The following is a 21,117-nucleotide window of genomic DNA, read 5'->3' as shown; positions in this document are numbered from 1 at the left end:
GAGATGTGTCCGTTACTTGAACCCTGTAAAGCATTTATTTGGGCTGAAATTTCTGAGGCTGGTAACTCTAATGAATTTATCCTCTGCAGCAGAGGTAACTCTGGGTCTTCCTTTCCTATGGCGGTCCTCATGAGAGCCAGTTCATCATAGCGCTTGATGGTTTTTGCAAAGTTCTTAACATTTTCCACATTGACTGAACTTCATGTCTTAAAGTAATGATGGACTGTTATTTCTCTTTGCTTATTTGAGCTGTTCTTGCCATAATATGGACTTGGTCTTTTACCAAATAGGGCTATCTTCTGTATACCAACACTACCTTGTCACAACTCAACTGATTGTCTCAAACGCATTAAGGAAAGAAATTCAACAAATTAACTTTTAACAAGGCACAGCTGTTATTTGAAATGAATTCCAGGTGACTACCTCATGAAGCTGGTTGAGAGAATGCCAAGAGTGTGCAAAGCTGTCATCAACGCAAAGGCTGGCTGCTTTGTAGAATCTCAAATTGAAAATATTTTTAAAATTTGTTTAACACTTTTTTGGTTACTACATGATTCCATATGTGTTAGTTCATAGTTTCGATGTCTTCACTATTATTCTACAATGTAGAAAAAAGTAAATAGTAAAAAAAAAAAAAAAAAAGTAAAACCCTGGAATGAGTAGGTGTGTCCAAACTTGACGGGTACTGTAGATACTTGCTCAGATTTACACTCACATTGTCACACATACACACACAGACACACACACATATGTGCACACACACATGCACACAAACACATCCACACAACTCTAACCCTGTCACACAGCCAATACAAGTGAATGAACCCCCCTCCGGTGGAGGGTTCAAAAACACAGCGCCTTAAGACGAGTTCTCCGCCATCGGAAGCCAAACTCAGCGATAACAATCTAAATCCATTCACGCCGTTCTGTTAGAATGAAATGGCTTGATTTACACCCATATTGACTCACGCTGGTAAAGCTGACTTTGACACGGGTTAATGTTGTATAATAATGCAGTATAATCCAGTGCTGGCACCGACCGCCAATCTCTCCACGTGGACATCCCCACGGTGTGTCCTGATAAATGGAAGTGATCTTCTTGACCTCTACTTATTGGTCGTTATGAATTCAACCCCATAGACTGGATCTAAGAGCTGCCCAGCAGCCCACTCTCTGCTTCCAACTCCAACACCGCCTTTATTAACCAACACACAGCTAAAGACAGTCTCCAGTAATTCCCATATAAAGCCTGAAGGGAATGTGCTTCAAGATGAACCGAAGAAGAGAAGAAAAGAGGAGATGAAGAAAGCTGTGAGATTCTGATACAGTGAGACAGGAAAATGTCAGCCGTTGGTCTTTAACAAGCTGGCTTAATGATATCAGGTCAGACTTCACAACACCCGGTAATGGAGCACAACATTCTGCCCTACAAAGGCAAACCGCCGTAACTACACTTTTGATCAAAATTGACCAAAATTCTGTACAGCCACACATTTTCAAAATGCATATTTATCGAGAGAGGTGTGATGAATGGTGTGCTCCATTACTGGGTGCTGTGACTCATCACACCTGTCTCAATAATATGGTTTTTCAGAATGTCTTTGCAATGAAGAGCTGTTGGAAATTGATGTACAGTATTTTACAGATAATGGAGATGTCCCTCATCTAAACCTTACCACACTCATCACTGGTATTAAATTAAAAGGTGAGGGGACGGCGATCTGGCTGGTGACAGTAGGGACATCATTCTGCCTGGGATACTTTATAACTCTGAGCTGTTAGGCCCAGTGGAGACAGTGTGACTGTGGTAAACAAGACATATTGTTACTGCTTTTCACCTTTACAGTCATTATCTATCTAACCATATAGGCCTACATACATTTAGGGAGGGAATGAGATTGAGAGATAAAAAAAGAACTGTACTGTTACAGCATATGGCTATTTTTCAGTTTATAAATTGTCACAACAGTGCATTATTCAGTGGGCAGATGGCCCCCAGAAGGCTCTCTCCAAAGGCCTATCTCTGAGACCCCTGACCTCTCCCGAGGGTCACCGTTAAACACAACAGCACAGTGGAGTCCTCAGGGCTCTTCTTCAGTCCAGGCAGCTCTCTCATATAGAGAGGTACCCCAAGAGGGACTAAACCAGAACAAAATGGAGGATACTGGAAACAGCCTCTCTCTGTCCATTGCCTGAGAGGACACAGTGCCTCGCACAGCTCTAATGATGTTTAATAGCTATGTCTGCAGTGGAATAGCTCTCTAGGGCATTTTCTTATATTAGGAGGGTTAGACATGTGGGATGTAGTGAGGGGTAAGGGCATTTCTGTGTATTGAATGTACTGTATTTGTATTTTTTCAGGGTTTTGAAGCTTTCTCCAGAATTCTCATTTATGACATTTTTGGCTCTAAACCAATATCTAAGATACTTAAAAATATATTTATATTTTTTATATTTATTAAGTTTCCTATCAGGTAAAAATACAAAAAAAGATACATGAGAAAGTTAGCCTTGGGCACCAGCAAATGGCTGTTGAACAGTGCCCTCTATTGGTTAGTCATAGGAACTGTATCTCATATGTTTAAGCCAAGGTGAGGGGAAAGGGATACATTTACATTTGAGTCACTCTTTAGCAGAAACTCTGTGAAAATGCATTCATATGACCATACATAGCGTGGTCCCTATGCAATAGTTTCTGCAAGTATTGTTGAACATTGACAATGTTACAGTAGTTTGTCATAAAAAAATACAGAATTTCCAAATAACAACTGCACTTTACTGCAAGATGCTTTACTATAAAAATCTCCCATCATTACTATACGCTTGTTATTCATATATAGTACAATGGAAAAGCCCCATCCAAGGTCTCCACATCTGTATCTGAGACATGAAGCAGCTATGTGACTGGAAGTTCAGTCTGCACTGGAACTGAGCTGACCAGCGCAGAACAACCACTTTCTTAGAACAGGAGAGAGAAAAAAACATGGAAGAAGCTAAACAGAGACATTAAAGCTAGAGCCTGAGGTTACTTCACCAGTCCCTGCAGGTCTGTTTCAGTTCTGTTTGATTCATCCTCTCCGCTCACATATGGGACAACTATCTGTTTCCCACTGGAGGGGGGGGGGGTTTAATTCATCTGGATTGGCTGTGCGACAGAGTTAGGGTGTGTGTGTATATGTGCCAGGGGATAGGGAGAAGGGGAGGCCTGTCTGATGAGGGTCAGTTGACACTCAGAGGCTCTGTCTCTCCCTCAAGAGCGGGAACCCTCAACGCCATAGACAGGCAATGCAAGGTCGATCAAAATGACTCCTGGGTTTTCTCTCTCTATCGTCGCTAAGACAACACCATCCCCTTCATAACTCCTCGCCTTGCACTCTCTTGCTCCATTTCTCCATCTTTCTCTCTCTCTCTCTTTCTCTCTGTCTCTCTCACATACACACACACAAACACACACTTTTGTCCCGCAATCTTTTTCTATAATGAAATGTAATCTATTTTCCTAAGGGTTTTATTTGTGGAAACCTGATTCAACAATATTGAGTCTAGAGATATGACAGGGTGCGAGGGAGCAGAAAATTATTTTTCTATTACCATCTGACATACTGTATGGTCGAAAGGCCTGAATTGATGTGAAATGGAATGCTTTCCCAAATTAAATGAGCCCTTTTAAATTGTGTTTTTTTTTTTTTCAGGCTTTGGGCCAAACCTTCGGAGGCTGCCAGATGTGCTATATTTCCCTGTCCTTTTGTATTCCTCTAGAGGATAAGAGAAGGAAGGCGACACTGCAGAGTGATCTTCCATTACCTGCATTAGCCTGCTGTGGCCCGAGCCTTTAATGTTACATGATCTACTATAAACAGGATGGGGGACAGGCTGCACCATAGAGAAATCCACACCCACTTTATCATGAAGTAGAGAACTAAAGCACTTTGTGAGACTATTAGTGTGTGTGCCAGCTTCCTGTCCATGCAGGAAGTGGCTTAGTCTGGCTGTGTGGTAAATATTTCAACAAGTCCTTCAAACACAGCTCTGATGGGATCTACACTGTCAGAACAGCTTCTAAGACTACGTTGGTATACATTGCTAACATCCATGTATATGCAAATTAAAATAAATGACACCCACATGCCAGTGGAGGCTGCTGAGGGGAGGACGGCTCATAATAATGGCTGGAACAGAGCAAATGGAAACCATGTGTTATATGTATTCGATACCATTACACTATGTTTGTTCCAGACGTTACCACGAGCCCGTCTTCCTCAATTAAGGTGCCACCAACCTCCTGTGCCATATGCACACATGTACAAACACACACACACAAACACACACACATACACACACAGTAGTCAAATGTGATCGCACACAGATCCTTTAGGGGGTTGTAGGGCCGGTATGAAATAAATAGGGCCCGCACACTCATAGGATCCACCACGTACCTGTATTGATAAACAAACAACATATCAATCCTGCAAGGATCTTCTTCAGGTCACACACACACAATGTACGTTTACCTTCCACACAGGAGGGCCTGGCTCTGGTTGTGCCAGCGACCTGGCCTGGGAAACAGGAGCACTTGACGGTCTGAGAGCGCTCCTCAATCTTGTTCTTATTACAGCAGCGGTGGATGGCCACCACCTCACACGTCCCCTGCTTCACCTGGTAGGAGGCTGAGAGAGAGAGAGAGGGAGGGAGACAGAGAGAGAGAGACAGAGAGAGGGAGGGAGACAGAGAGATTATTCAATGTGGTTGCAGTAGTACAGTAGTATTTCAACATGTACATTTAAAAAAGCATCTTATTGAAATACAAGAAAGGAAAAGGCCACCCTTGAGTATATTAGTTTATACAATAGAAAAAACTGTTGAATTATTTACAGTTGTATAAACACCAGGAATTATTCTAAAGATGCAGACAGTTTCACTTTCAATATAAGACTATGCATTTATGCCAATATTTTGGTCCATTCTTAGCTCAACAGCATCATTAACATTAAACACCTGCCCTTTCATTGTGTGCAGGGTTATCTTGTAAAGAAAATCCCACTAACATTATTTAATTAAGTAAATAAACAAACAAAAGGTTGGTTTTCAGTGGAATTCTCTAAGTCAAAATGATTAACCAGCTGATAGCAGTAGAGAAACCGCGTCCATATCGTGTGAGGCAGCATTTAACAAGCATCTGGAGCTCTGTCCTGCTCTCTGCTGGAGTTCCACCCAAAACACAATATCCCAAACTCTCCACATAATGAAGCTTAACAGTTTTACTCTTCTGTTTAACTCTCTAGATTTACCTTCCTGGGGGCTATTTCTCATTGATGAATGTAACTTTCAGCAGTTTTCATTTCGATACAGATGCCTTGTGTGGGTTTACAGTAGTCCACACTCAATACGTTTAAACATGCCCAACAAACTGTCTGTAAATGTTCAAAAGAAACCCACTTACGGTATGTTATATTTACTGTTAGTCAGATTTGTTTAAAAGTTCAACCCTGAGTTGAATGACCTTAGTAAGCTACCCTTCCTAACACACACACACACACACACACACTTCGACAGGCCGAGGCCCCTCTCATTCTGATTTCAAGTTTGCTTGTTCTCTTCTCCAGAGAACCCTCTCAATGATCCCTTGGCCTCATCCCTCTGTTTTCATTTCCCCAGGGGCACAGGGAACTGGTGGATTATCCCTACACATGCACACACACATATATCCGAGGCAGGGGAAAAAAATGAAACCATACTTGGAGCATGGAGATATTGAAGAAATAAGGAATGCTGCTGAGACAGAGAGATCTATTCAACAGTGAGAGAATCTTTGTCAGTATGCACTATCTACTTAACAATGCGGTCACACACCATCCAATTTCTTCCATCTATCTCAAAAGCAAAATTCCCTTCAAAAACCATCCTCTTGTTAGTGTGGCATCCTGTACCACAGTCTGCATACCAATGCCTGGGTAAGACAGGGTTAGCTAGTGCCCCCATCCAGAAAACAAGCGTCTTGTTAGTGTGAGACTACCACAAGCAAAATGAAACAGAGAGAGAAGGAGACCATGTGTGTGTGTGCATGTATGCATGCACATGTGCATGTGTGTGTGTGTGTGTCTGCGCATGCGTGTGTGTGTGATGCAGGGAGCTGGGGAGGCGGGGGCGGGGGGATCTGTCATAGGCAGAAAGGAGAACAAAGAGCCTGCTGTCTCCTGGTGGCATAATGAGGTCACAGGGTCAGAGCAGCATCTCTCTCCGTCTCTCTTCTTTAATCCGTTCATTTTTCCTCATCCACCAATCTATACTGCACAAGTCTACATCCGACAAGTCAGCCTGAACTTCTGAGTGTTACCCAGTGTATAGAGACAAAGTAGAGCCTTCCATAATGCATATCTTTTGATGATCGGTAACTGTAAAGTAACCTCTTGTCTTGACCGTCCCTGATCTGTAAGGATGATTCTGGGATAGTGGCTTGAGTCAGAGAAGTCACAGCAGTATCACAGCAGTATCGCAGCAGTATCACAGCAGTATCACAGCAGTATCACAGCAGCATCACAGCAATATCACAGCAGTATCACAGCAGTATCACAGCAATATCGCAGCAGTATCACAGCAGTATCGCAGCAGTATCACAGCAGTATCACAGCAGTATCAGCAGTAGCAGCAGTATCACAGCAGTATCACAGCAATATCACAGCAGCATCACAGCAGTATCACAGCAATATCACAGCAGTGTATCACAGCAGTATCACAGCAATATCACAGCAGTATCACAGCAGTATCGCAGCAGTATCACAGCAGTATCACAGCAATATCACAGCAGTATCACAGCAGAGTATCACAGCAGAGTATCACAGCAGTATTGAAGCACTCTGCTTCAACCATCTTGTTCAAATCAAATCAAATTGTATTAGTCACATGCGCCGAATACAACAGGTGTAGACCTTACAGTGAAATGCTTACTTACGAGCCCCTAATCAACAATGCCGTTTAAAAACATTATGGATAAGAGTAAGAGATCAAAGTAAAAAGTTATTAAAGAGCAGCAGTAAAATAACAATAGCAAGACTATATACAGGGGGGTACCGATACAGAGTCAATATGCGGGGGCACCGATTAGTTGAAGTAATATGTACATGTAGGTAGAATTATTAAAGTGACTATGCATAGATGCCAACAGAGAGTAGCAATGGTGTAAAGGGGGAAGGGGGCACTGCAAATAGTCTGGGTAGCCTTTTGACTAGATGTTCAGGAGTCTTATGGCTTGGGGGCAGAAGCTCTTGGACCTAGACTTGGCGCTCCGGTACCTCTTGCCGTGCGGCAGCAGAGAGAACAGTCTATGACTAGGGTGGCTGGAGACTTTGACAATTTTTAGGGCCTCTGTGTGTGGAGAATAGGTGGTCCAGAGGTCTTTTTCCTCTGGTTGCACGTTTAACATGCTGATAGAAATTTGGTAAAACAGATATAAGTTTCCCTGCATTAAAGTCCCCGGCTACTAGGAGCGCTTCTTCTGGGTGAGTGTTTTCTTATTTGCTTATGGCAGAATATGGCTCATTCAATGCTGTCTTAGTGCCAGCCTCTCTGTAGTGGTATGTAAACAGCTACAAAGAATACAGATGAAAACTATCTCGGTAGCTAGTGTGGTCTACAGCTTATCATGCTATACTCTACCTCAAGCGAGCAATAGCTCGAGACTTCCTTAGATATCATCCACCAGCTGTTGTTTACAAATATACATAGACCACCGCCCCTTGCCTTTCCAGACGCCGCTGTTCTATACTGCCGGTACATCGTATAACCAGCCAACTGTATGTTGATGTTGTCGTCGTTCAGCCATGACTCCGTGAAGCATAAGATGTTACAGTTTTTAATGTCCTGTTGGTCGTTTAACCTTCCGCGTAACTCGTTGATTTTATTCTCCAAAGATTGCACATTTGCTAGCAGAACGGATGGAAGTGGGGATTTATTAGATCGCCTACGAATTCTTAGAAGGCAGCCCAACCTTCGGCCCCTCTTTTTCCGCCTCCTCTTTACCAAGATCACGGGGATCGGGGCCTATTCCCGAGGAAGCAGTTTATCCTTCTCGTCGGACTTGTCAGAGTCATGAAAGGAAAAAAAGGATTCTGCTAATCCGTGGTGAGTAATCGCAGTCCTGATGTCTGGAAGTTATTTTCAGACAGAAGAGATGGTAGCAGCAACATTATGTACAAAATAAGTAAAAAAATAAGTTACAAACAACGCAAATAAACGAACAAAACAACACAATTGGCTGGGGGCACGTTGAACGTCTGCCTTCTTCTCCAGCGCCATTTTACACAAAGTGGTGTTATGGCAGTCTTAATGTAATAAACCTCAGCTCAGGCTGAAAGAAAAATACATTTCAAGCATGGCTATTTGGGTCTATTCCTGTGGCAGCCAAGCAAGCGTTTTCTGGGCGGCAAACTAAGCAGCTCTAACTTGAACTGATTGAGCAGCCAGTCAACTGATGTATTCTGACAGACAGAAGAGGCCCAGACCATGTGCAATTTATCAAAAAGCCTGTCCTTACCCTGTCAATAACTGACAAGCATGTCTGCAATGGAAGGCCAGACATTTGCTATATCTGTCTAAGGGAGTTCAGTCAATTCCAGGGACAGACACAGACTGCAGCTCCATCCAAGAAAATTACAGAATTGAAACGATAAGGATTTTAATTCATAAAATCAGAATGACTACGAAAACAAATCTTGTTTTCGAAAAACAGAACAACGCTGGATATATTTTCTCCTGTAAAATGGAGGAACATCACAACATGGCTCCACTGCCTCACACGTTTACCTTGTCTTCCATATGAACTAACCCTGTTAGAGTAAATGCTATTATCTTCCCCATTCCCCCGTCACATCCACATCCTCCTCTTCCACACCTCTAACCATCTCTCCTGTTTTCCATCTACCCATTGATCCCCATTCTCAACCCTACTCTCACTTCCTCTCCCCCACTCCCACCACACCCTACCTTCCTCTCCCCCACTCCCTCCACACCCTACCTTCCTCTCCCCCACTCCCACCACACCCTACCTTCCTCTCCCCACTCCCACTCCCACCACACCCTACCTTCCTCTCCCCCACTCCCACCACACCCTACCTTCCTCTCCCCCACTCCCACCACACCCTACCTTCCTCTCCCCCACTCCCACTCCCACCACACCCTACCTTCCTCTCCCCCACTCCCACTCCCACCACACCCTACCTTCCTCTCCCCCACTCCCACCACACCCTACCTTCCTCTCCCCCACTCCCACCACACCCTACCTTCCTCTCCCCCACTCCCACTCCCACCACACCCTACCTTCCTCTCCCCCACTCCCACCACACCCTACCTTCCTCTCCCCCACTCCCACCACACCCTACCTTCCTCTCCCCCACTCCCACCACACCCTACCTTCCTCTCCCCCACTCCATACCTTCTTATCCTGCATTCCCACTCTTCCTCTCCAATCTCTCTCCAGCTCAGTTGTGAACGATCCTATACTGCACAGCCCATCAATCAGGCTGACATTATCTGTGTTTCACAGGCCCAGATCAGGCCCCGTCCACAGATTTATTCTAATTTCACAGGTTGTTTGTACGGCTGAGTGGTCCTATGCAGAGACCTCATTTATACACAAATCTATCCCCAATAAAACCCACTCACTGTGACAGCAAATCAGTGTTTGTCAAGGAGGAAAAAACACACCCTCTCACACACGCACACGGTTACGTTCACACACGTGATATTTTAGTCCCGCTTATACGAGGGGATAACCACTGTTATTACCAATATGTATGTTCCAACAGCATCTGTTTAGAGTGATTGTGATGCATCTTTACTTAGAGGATCAGACATTATTGGAGTGAGGGTCTGGTCTGCTGAAAGTGACCTTGCAGAAAGGTGTACAGTATATCTCCAGTTATGGCCTAATGGACTTTAATAAGGTGGGGCCTTAACCTAAGGTTCAGGAGAGGAGAGGAGAGATGCTCTTACCCAGTGGGAGGACCATAATGATGTCAGGGAACAGTGTAGCTGCCCTACATGTCCTGTTTAAAGTGACAAAGATGACAAAGTCCACTGTGTTCTCAGTTCTTTGTTGTAATAAGGTGAACCCCCAGGAAAAAAATTTTAAGAGCACCGGCAGGTGGGTGGATGATTTGGCTTCTCTATGTCCTTAAACCTAATGTCTAGCTTGATCAAGACCCCAAAACAGCACACACAACACAAATTGGTTTTCAGCCTGAGAGACCTGCACTGACCTATATGTGCAGTGCAAGAGTTTGTTTGATGGGCCATAGAGGACTAAAAGTTTGTGTGTGTGTGTGTTTGTGTGTGTGTTTTGTGTGTGTGTGTGTGTGTGTGTGTGTGTGTGTGTGTGTGTTTGTGTGTGTGTTTGTGTGTGTGTGTGTCTGTGTTTGTGTGTGTGTTTGCGTGCACCTGTGTATTTTCAGTGCATTGAACACCCAGAAGGCCAAAGTACCACACAAGCAGATACTGTTGTTGGTGGATAGAGACCATTACTGTGAGCGAACAAAGACGGTGACTCGGCCCTGACTGTCTGAGGGCAGAATAGTCTCAATATTTTATCAGTATAATGTCCCACGATCCATGTGTACGTTTACCATAACTCCCAAATAAAACCGTGATCTGTGAATATATCAAAAGATTTCACTAAGACAACCATTATCTGTGAATACGTTCAAATGTTCTACTAATAAAACCATGATCTGTGAATATGTCTATCTATTTTAACAAAAAAACATGATCTGTATATATATTCAGCATAAGTCACAAATAAATCCATGATCAGTAAACATATTCAACATAGCTCACAAATAAATCAGCAATTTAAACAAATGTAGAATGATTTGTGTGCAAATATTCCTAAATTCCTAACATCTACAACTGTGGAATGTACATTTCAGCCTCAAAATCTGGGTGTGGATCTCTAATCTTTGTTTACAGAATTTTTAGATTATTTTTCCGCTGGAAAATTCTGCAATGGTGAATCCCAAACCACAGTTGTAACGTGTTGCTGACGAAACTCTGAGGTTGACTTTCAGAGAGTGGCCAGGGAACAATAAACCAAACAACTTCACTCATGACTTGAATGATGCAATTCATGTTCCACTTTTAAGAAGTTGGAGCTCTTTTCTGTCTGCATTAATAAGGACAACACACAGGTCTTTCCATCATTGAATGATATTTTATGTGCAAATGAACTCAAGCTGACGGACCATGTCAAATGTGATATAGCGAAACACCTGAGTGAGCTGGGTGAGCAATTACGCAGGTACTTTCCCGAAACGGACGACACAAACAACTGGATTTGTTATCCCTTTCATGCCCTGCCTCCAGTCCACTTACAGATATCTGAACAAGAGAGCCTCATCCAAATTGCAACAAGCGTTTATGTGAAAGTTGAATTTTTTTCAGAAGCCACTGACAGATATCTGGATTGGGCTGCACTCAGAGTTTCTTGCCTTGGCAAATCGCGCTGTTAAGACACTGATGCCCTTTTTAACCACATACCTATGTGAGAGTGGATTCTCGGCCCTCACTAGCATGAAAACTAAATACAGGCACAGACTGTGTGCAGAAAATGATTTAAGACTGAGACTCTCTCCACTACAACCCAACATTGCAGAGTTATGTGCATCACTTCAAGCACACCCCTCTCATTAACCTGTGTTGAGTTATTCACAATCTGTGTTGAACAAATAAGGTTTTATATGTAAGAAGGCTAAATAAAGAGCTAGATGATTGATTATTATTGTATTATTATTTGTGCCCTGGTCCTATAAGAGCTCTTTGTCACTTCCCCCACGAGCCGGGTTGTGACAAAATCTCACACTCCTTCTTATGTTAAATGAATGTATTGTATAGTGTGTGTGTGTAGCAGGCTTACAATGATGGCAGAAAAACAACATTTGAGAGTACGCTTACCCTGGTGCTAGAAGGGGTACACAGCTGGAGGTTGAATGTTTGAAAGGGTACAGGACTATAAATGTTTGGGAACAACTGCCCTAGAGGCATCAATTCCTCCTATTTTCAGGATCATTCCACACGTAAGGTGCAAGGAAATTAAAGGCTGATTTACCTAACTAGACACCAAAGGAGTCTCCCGGAATGTCCAACCCTGTGAAGGGGTTTAATAACTTGTCATTTTAAATCTTAACAGTGATAGTTAGGTAAGTCGGAGGTTTGTGGAGCAGGGCTTTGTAAACAAAAAGAACGTAATAATGTGATCTAGGGGACTTCAAAGAGGTCCAGCCAACCTTTTGGTAAAGAAGACAGTGATGAGTAATAAAATTGTCTCCCTTGATAAAAACGAAGGGAGCTATGATAAACAGCATCCAAGTGTTTAAGAGTAGAGGCAGCTGCACTTTGATAAATGTGACTCATTTCAGGAAACACAGGAGAGCAGTCACACAGGAGAGCAGTTTGAGAGCAGTCGCGGGTCACACAGGAGAGCAGTTTAATCGAAATGCGATTTTTGGCAGAAATGCCTTCTGGAACATGTGAACTTTCATGTGCCTTAATAACAAATTTGTATGCCATGTGTAAATATGAAATAAATTGTTTAATTACTAGACTAGTTGGTTTAGCCACAGAAAAAGAGAGCAACCTTCCTGCTAGCCATGATTGGCTGAGATAATGAGATTGGATTGGTCTGACATATAGCACATTTCTGTTTATTTGAGCTGGACAGTGTGTAAAGATAATCCTGTCTAACACTGCTTTTTTTAAATGTATCGCATAGTAAAACTGCATAAGTGTTTCTTGATGACTGGGTTTTGAAATCAGTGGAACTTGAGTATGATAGCTAAGGAGATGGAGAAAACAGAATTTGTAAGTCGCTCTGGATAAGAGCGTCTGCTAAATGACTTAAATGTAAATGTAAATGTAAAACACCTGTCTCCGGATTACATCTTCAATCTAAGGGCAACCATGGCATCCGTGACAGGGCGACGTGTCCATCCACGGGTAAGATAGTCTAGATAGCTACATTTTTAGATATTACACATTTCAAATTGTGACAGAAAGTGATTTCATTTCAAGTTAAAGTGTACTGTTAGCTAGCTAATGTTAGCTGGCTGGCTTGCTAGCTAACATTATATCAGAGCCATTTGCATTGCTAGTTATAGCCTAATGTTAGCTAGCTAATATTGAACCTGCCTGGTTAGCTATCTGCAGATTCATGCAGGGTAGTAAAGTCGTGTGTTGGGATTATGGTTCATTGTTTAGCTAACTAACTACATGTCTTAATATTAATAAAAGACTCCATTATGCAAGTAACCATTTCAATAGAATGTCACTGCATCAACTGTTGATGGACATTACTGGTAAATTCGCTCTGGCTATTTACTCTGATTTCAGAGCACGGGTAAGATAGTCTAGCTAGACACATTTTCAGATATTACACATTTCTAATTTTGACAGAAAGTAATTTTCATTTCAGGTTGAAGTGCGCTGTTATCCAGCTAGGTAACGTTAGCGTCTGGCTCGTTACCATTACGTGTATGATCTTATTATTTGTATCTCAGAGACATTTGCTTTTCTAGTTACAGCCTAATGTTAGCCAGCTAAAATTGAACCTGGCTGGTTAGCTACCTGCAGATTCATGCAGGATAGTAACATCATGAGTTGGGATTATGGTTCATTGTTTACCTAGCTAGTTAGCTACATGTCTTTACAAAAGACTCCACTATGCAAGTAACCATTTCGGGTGCATTTGTAAATTCAGTCTGGCAATCTACTCTGGTTCCTGACCACTCTCGTCTGAGTGTGCAAGAGCGCAGAATAACTGACGAATTTACGAATGCTCAACATCTGTTGAATATGACCAGTGTTAAAATGTAGCCAGCAGCACAGTTACAGTCACTAATGCTCTGGATAACATGAAAACAGCCTAACCAGCTCTGCTAGGGAGCGTAAAATGGTCAGAGTGGGGTGTTCTCACATTTGTGTCTGGAAGTAGCTAAAAAGCAAGCCAATGTTAGCCAGTTAGCTTGGATGCTTGACTGCCATTGCAAAACTGAAAGCGCAAACCACAGTATTTAACCATGGAAAGGTGACTGGGAATATATCCAAATACAAACATTGTAGTTATTCCCTCTGCAAGGCAATCATACAAAAAAAACTGCAAATCAACGGCACGAGACGTATGTGGCAGGGTCTATAGACAATCACGGACTACAAAAGGAAAACCAGCCACATCACGGACACCGATGTCTTGTTTCCAGACAAATGAAACACCTTCTTTGCCCGCTTTGGGGATAATACAGTGTCACCGACGCAGCCCACTAACAAGCACTGTGGGCTCTCCTTCTCCGTGGCCGACGTGAGTAAGACATTTAAATGACGTGAGTAAGACATTTAAATGTGTTAACCCTCGCGAGGTTGCCGGCCCAGACGGCATCCCTAGCTGGGTCCTCAGAGCATGCGCAGACCAGCTGGGTGGTGTGTTTACGGACATATTCAATCTCTCCCTATCCCAGTCTGCTGTACCCACATGCTTCAAGATGGCCACCATTGTTCCTGTACCCAAGAATGCAAAGGTAACTGAACGAAATGACTTTTTTCAACCTTCGTCTCTCCCGAGCCCGTACGGGAGTTGTAGCGATGAGACAATATAGTAGCTACTACAACAATTGGATACCATGAAATTGGGGAGAAAAAGGGGTAAAAATTCACACACAAAAAAAAAGGATCATATCACTTCCACCTGACCTGTCACCCTAGACCAAATTCAATTTGCTTACCGCCCCAACAGGTCCACAGATGATGCAATCACCATCACACTGCCCTATCCCATCTGGACAAGAGAAATACCTTTATAAGAATGCTGTTCATTGACAGTTCACCATTCAACACCATAGTACCCTCCAAGCTCATCATTAAGTTTGAGGTCATGGGTCTCAACCCCGCCCTGTGCAATTGGGACCTGGACTTCCTGACGGGCCGCTTCCAGGTGGTGAAGGTAGGAAATTACATCTCCACTTCGCTCACCCTCAACACTAGGGCCCCACAAGGTGTGTGCTCAGCCCTGCATGCCTCCAACTCAATCATCAAGTTTGCAGATGACACAACAGTAGTAGGCTTAATTACCAATAACAATGAGACAGCCTACAGGGAGGAGATGAGGGATCTCAGAGTGTGGTGTCAGGAAAATAACCTCTCACTCAATGTCAACAAAACAAAGGAGAGGATCGTAGACTTTGGGAAACGGCAGAGCGAGCACCCCCCTATACACATCAACGAGACAGCAGGTGGAGTTTTACGTTCCTCTGCGAACACATCACTGACAAACTGAAATGGTCCACCCACACAGACAGTATAGTGAAGAAGGCGCAACATCACTTCTTCAACCTCAATAGGCTGAAGAAATTTGGCTTGTCACCTAAAACCCTCACAAACTTTTACAGATGCACAATTGAGAGCACCCTGTCGGTCTGTATCACCGTGTGGTACGACAACTGCACCGCCCACAACTGCAGGGCTCTCCAGAGGGTGGTGCGGTCTGTGCAAGGCCTCACCGGGGGCAAACTACCTGCCCTCCAGGACACCTACAGCACCCGATGTCACAGGAAGGCCATAAAGATCATCAAGGACAACAACCACCCGAGCCACTGCCTGTTCACCTCGCTACCATCCAGAAGGTGAGGTCAGTACATGTTTATCAAAGCTTGGACCGAGAGGCTGAAAAACAGATTCTATCTCAAGGCCAGCAGACTGTTAAACAGCCACCACTAGCACAGAAAGACTGCTGCCTACATTCAGATTTGAAATCATGGGCCACTTTAATAAATGGAACATTAGTCACTTTATTAATGCCACTTTAATAATGTTTACATATCTTGCATTACTCATCTCATATGTATATACTGCATTCTATACTATCTATTGCATCTTAGCCTGTGCCGCACAACATTGCTCATCTATATATTTATATTTATATATTCTTATTCCATTCCTTTACTTAGATATGTGTGTATTGGATATTTGTTGGGGAATTGTTAGATATTACTTGTTAGATATTGCTGCACTGTCGGAACTAGAAGCACAAGCAACCCTACTCCTCGGCCAGAGCGTCCAGTGTGCGCTCTGAACTCTCCAAGAGAGAAACGCCCTGAAATTACAAACGGACAATCTGACAACGCTCTGAATTTATGAACACCTAGAGCGCACTCTGGCACTCCAGATTTAATTGATAAGCAAACCCTTCAGTAGAATGTCTCTGCGACAACTGTTGATAGACGTAGCTGGTAATCTCGATCTGGCTATCTACTCCAATATCAGAGCACTCTCATCTGAGTGTGCCAGAGTGCAGAATAACTGACGAATTTACAATTATGCATAAATTTAACCAGCAGCACAGTTGCAGTCACCAACGCTCTGGATAACAACCAGCTCTGCTAGGAAAAGTAACGGTCAGTGAGCTGTTCTCTCATTTGTGTCTGGAAGTTGCTAGCAAATTAGCCAGTAAGCTTGGGTGCTTGACTGGTGTTGTTAGTACAGAATGCTTGGATTATCCCTTAAAGGGAAAGGGTGAGGCTAAAGCTTAAGAGGGTGTGAACGATGCTGGGTGTAGACAAAGACGAGCTCACCAGTAGGTACCAAAATATTCAAAGGCCATTTTCTAAAAAGTGAGGTTACAAGTTTATCAACTTTCAAGCATAATTACTTTCATATTGTTCCTCAAATGCAGTGTATGATATACCATTTTGAAGCTCTGTGTTTCTGCTTTTATCCAATGCTTTTATTCAAATTTTGCTACATAAGACCGAATCAAGGCGGTCAGTCAGAAATAGTATCACCATAATCAAGAACAGGTAGAAATGTTGAATGCACAATCTGCTTCCTGCTGAATAGAAAGAGACAAGATCTGTTTCTGTATAAAAAAAAATATTTAAAAGCCCACATTAAATCTTAGTTTCTTAACAATCTTAGTCATATGGTTTTTAAACAATAAATCACTGTCAATCCAAATACCAAGTACGCAGGGACTTTTTTGATTATAGAACTCATCTGATGAGTAAAGATATAATCCATCTGAGACAATTTTCAGAGAACTTGAAAACAACATGTATTTAGTTTTAACTCATATTAAGTATGAGTTTTAAATCAGTAAGGGCTTCCTGCACAACTGCAAAATGGTACTGTAGTCTTGTCACAGCCAGGTCAGCAGTCGGGGCAATTGCATACATATTAGTAGCATCTGCATATAGATTACATTTTATTTTTTAATGTATTGACCAATAGCATTTATATGAATAGTGAAAAGAACAGGACCTCGTATCGACCCCTGCGGAACACCTTAAAATACTTCAAGAAATGTGGAAGTATTTCAGTCACGATGGCCTTTGTTCTGTTACTAAGATATTCATGAAACCATGAAGAGGCATCAGAACTCAGGCCTATCGAGGACAACTTATTCAATAAAACAACATGATGCAACAAAATCAAAAGCTTTTGGCAGGTCCACAAACAAATCAGCACATTTGATTTTAGTGTGTAAAGCATTGACAAGATCATTAACAACTAAAGTGATTGCTGTAATAGTGCTATGCCCAGGCCTAAACGATTACATTGAGAATACATTTCTTATACAAAAAAAGAGCAAAGTTGTGCATTCGGAAAGTATTCAGACCACCTGAATATTCCACATTTTGTTACTTTACAGCCTTAATCTAAAATGTATTAAATATTTTCAATCTACACACAATACCCCATAATGACAAAGCAAAAACAGGTTTTTAGAATTGTTTGCAAATGTATTACAATAAAAAAATAAAAAAAGATTAAATTTACATAAGTATTCAGACCCTGTCCAATGAGACAAGATATTTAGCTTAAGTGCATTCTGTTTCCATTGATCATCCTTGATAGTAATTCTTCCGGTGGTAAACTAAATAGATTGGACGTGATCTGGAAAGCACACACCTGTCTATATCAGGTACCACAGCTGACACTGCATGTCAAAGCAAAAACCAATCCATGAGGTTGAAGAAATTGTCCATAGAGCTCCGAGACAGGACTGTGTCGGGCACAGATCTGGGGAAGTGTACCATTGAAGGTCGCCAAGAACACAATGGGAGAAGTTTGGAACCACCAAGAATCTTCCTAAAGCTGGCCGCCCGGCCAAACTGAGCAGGGAAGGGCATTGAGAGAAGGGCATTGGTCAGGGAGGTGACAAAGAACCCGATTGTCACTCTGACAGAACTCCAGAGTTCCTCTGTGGAGATGGGAAAACCTTTCAGAAGGACAACCATCTCTGCAGCACCCCAATCAGGCCTTTATGGTAGAGTGACCAGACACAAGCCACTCCTCAGTATAAGGCTAATGAAAGCCTGCTTGGAGTTAGCCCAAAGACACCTAAAGGACTCTGACCATGAGAAACAAGCTTCTCTGCTCTGATGAAACCAAGATTGAATTATTTGGCCTGAATGCCAAGCATCACCTCTGGAAGAAACTTGGCACCATCCCTACGGTGAAGCATGGTGGTGGCAGCATCATACTGCAGGGATGTTTTTCAGCGGCAGGGACAGGGAGACTAGTCAGGATCGAAGAAAAGATTAACGGAGCAAAGTACAGAGAGATCCTTGATGAAATCCTGCTCCAGAGAGCTCAGGACCTCAGACTGGGGGTGAAGGTTCACCTTCCAACAGGACAACGACCCTAAGCACACAGCCAAAACAAGGTAGGAGTGGCTTCGTGACAAGTCTCTGAATGTCCTTGAGTGGCCCAGCCAGAGCCCAGACTTGTACCTGATCGAACATCTCCAGAGACCTGTAAATAGCTGTGCAGCGACGTTCCCCATCCAATCTGACAGAGCTTGAGGGGATCTGCTGAGAAAAATGGGAGAATCTCCCTAAATACAGGTGTGCCAAGCTTGTAGCATCATACCCAAGAAGACTCAAGGCTGTAATCGCTGCCAAAGGTGGTTCAACAAAGTACTGAATAAAAGGTCTGAATACTGTAAATGTGATATTTCATTTTTTATTTAAAATAAATATTTTGACATATTCACAGATCATGGTTTTATTTGTGAGTTATGGTGAATGTACACACGGATCCTGGGACATTATACAGACAAAATATTACGACTATTCTGCCCCCAAACGACTGTCTTTCATCGCCCTGCGAACAGAAAAAAGCTGCTGCTATGTTTCCTATCTATTCTTCCTGACAAGTGTCAGTCAAAGCTTCCCTCTATGGATGGATGAGATTTAGTCTCTCCGTTCCTGTGTGTTACTGTTTCCTGGTGAGGACCTTCAAAGTAACAGAGTGCCACTGTGGATGACATTGTGTAAATGAGCCTAAGGGAAAAAACAACATCACTCCAGTGAGGTATTTTTTCACCTCTGGAGCCACCATGTGGCCACATGTGATAGGACAGGACATGGAACCAGAAGAAACGGCACAGCGTATAATACTATAAATAACGGAACAGTGAAACTAAGTGAAAAACAGAGGGAAACAAATGCATTGTAGATGACAGTGAAAATACTATTTGCTGTAGGCCAGACCAATTATTTTTCTCCCTTAAAATTCCTTGCTGTATTACATGCAGCATAACAGCAAACAAGTCCTAAACTTCCCCCAATTAGTAGAAAAGCTCTAACGAATTGCTGCAGTGTAGGAACTGAGTCTTCTGGCTGCTGTTGTTGGGGAAAGAAAAGCAACGTGCGAATTCAGAGGGGAGAGAAGACCCCAGCTGACCTTCACAACAGACTGGGACTGCAATTAGCGCTGTGCTCGCCCTGACGCCAAAAACACTGCCTCGCCAGCGCCTGCATCAGTCACCGGCACTAGATGCTGGTGGCATTTCTATGCCAGCTAAAGGTTACCTTGGATCCCAGGCAAAAACTTGAGGAAGAGAGAAAAAATGGCAAGGGATAATTAAGGAAATAGTCCTAATTAAGTGAGAAACAGTGACCCTGAGGGAGGTGTAGGGTGCTAGGAGGGAGCTGGGACCGGGCATGCCGCGGGAGGCTATGACTCAGCATTACTGTCCCCATGGCGACCCCCTGGCATTCTGAAATATTGATGGGGTTGTGTTGGTCACTTTTGTGGCCACGAGGGGAACCATGGTAATGAATTATGCAAATCACAGCGCCTTAGCTTGTGGGTGTCAATTAGTGTTGGGTGGCGGACATGTTTTAGCCCTGGCCAGGGTCTCTCTCTGAGGGGAGTGATAATGGAAATAGGGTGGGTGGGGTCAGTTCTGGGAGGAGAACATATTACTGGGCCAGTTTAAGTCATGCATATTAATATACTTATTACTGGGCCAGTTTTCACACTCTCCTACTAAGGCAGGCATCACTACAAGTCTATACATGTATGTCCTACAGTAGCACTAAACCATCTATGAGTCAAGCAAAGGGAAATGTTGTAGGAATTATAGCCTCACCGTCTATTTACCCTGAATGGATCTCAGATCACAAACTCACTCATTTCTGATAGTTGGCAGATGACAGTTAAAATGCTATTTGCTGTGGGCTGTGTTATCCAATGAAGTGGTGTTAGTACGCAAGCCTCAAAAACAGGTCCTAGGTCCCAGTGTGCTGTCAAGGGGACAAATGAAGTGTCACTGAGGAGGCATGCTTAATGACAGACTCATAGCACACATGTGGCATCAGTGAAAATCTAATTAACCTCATGTGGGGTTTAGGGCGAGAGCAGGGCCTACTGTACCTGTCTGTCCCCGATGGTTACGGCTGCCAGCAGACACCTGGCGACCACAGAACATCACCACGGCAACAAGGAGGGCCACCTGCAAAGGCCAAGCTGACCTCCCCCACAGCTTCATCCTGAGAGATAGACCGGGAGAAAGAGAGGCAGGGAGACAGAGTGACAGGGAGAGGGGGGGGGGGGGGGGGGGTAAAAAAAAAAGTATTTGAAAGGAAAGAGAGGAGAGGTGTCTTCAAAAAGGAGGAGACAATGAAATAGAACCAGTCTTACCTTCTTGTCCTGTCTGTCCTTCTCCTTTCTGGTCAGTCTTGAGCTGAGCAGGATGCTCTATGGGATGAGGGTCAATGTCATGACTGCACACACGTCCTCCTTCTCTTCCTGTTTCCCCTGCACCTCCTTTTCCTCCTCTCACACAGCGACGGCCCC

General features: G+C 43.2%; 1 protein-coding gene across 1 annotated transcript in view; it reads right to left on the bottom strand.

Moving 5' to 3' along the window:
• The window catches only part of tafa4b (TAFA chemokine like family member 4b), a 31,423-nt gene extending 10,608 nt beyond the window's left edge, over positions 1 to 20,815 (bottom strand). Inside the window, exons 1-2 of the mRNA XM_029687225.2 lie at positions 20,695 to 20,815; positions 4,512 to 4,667 (exon numbers count right to left, since the gene is read on the bottom strand). Coding sequence (XP_029543085.1) covers positions 4,512 to 4,667; positions 20,695 to 20,809 — 271 coding nt within the window. The 5' untranslated portion in view covers positions 20,810 to 20,815. The remainder of the gene's footprint in view (positions 1 to 4,511; positions 4,668 to 20,694) is intronic.
• Positions 20,816 to 21,117: the final 302 nt, after the last annotated feature.

Source organism: Oncorhynchus nerka, linkage group LG2 (assembly GCF_034236695.1).
Source record: "Oncorhynchus nerka isolate Pitt River linkage group LG2, Oner_Uvic_2.0, whole genome shotgun sequence".
NCBI lineage: Eukaryota > Metazoa > Chordata > Actinopteri > Salmoniformes > Salmonidae > Oncorhynchus > Oncorhynchus nerka.
This window is presented reverse-complemented; position numbering and strand designations above follow the sequence as displayed.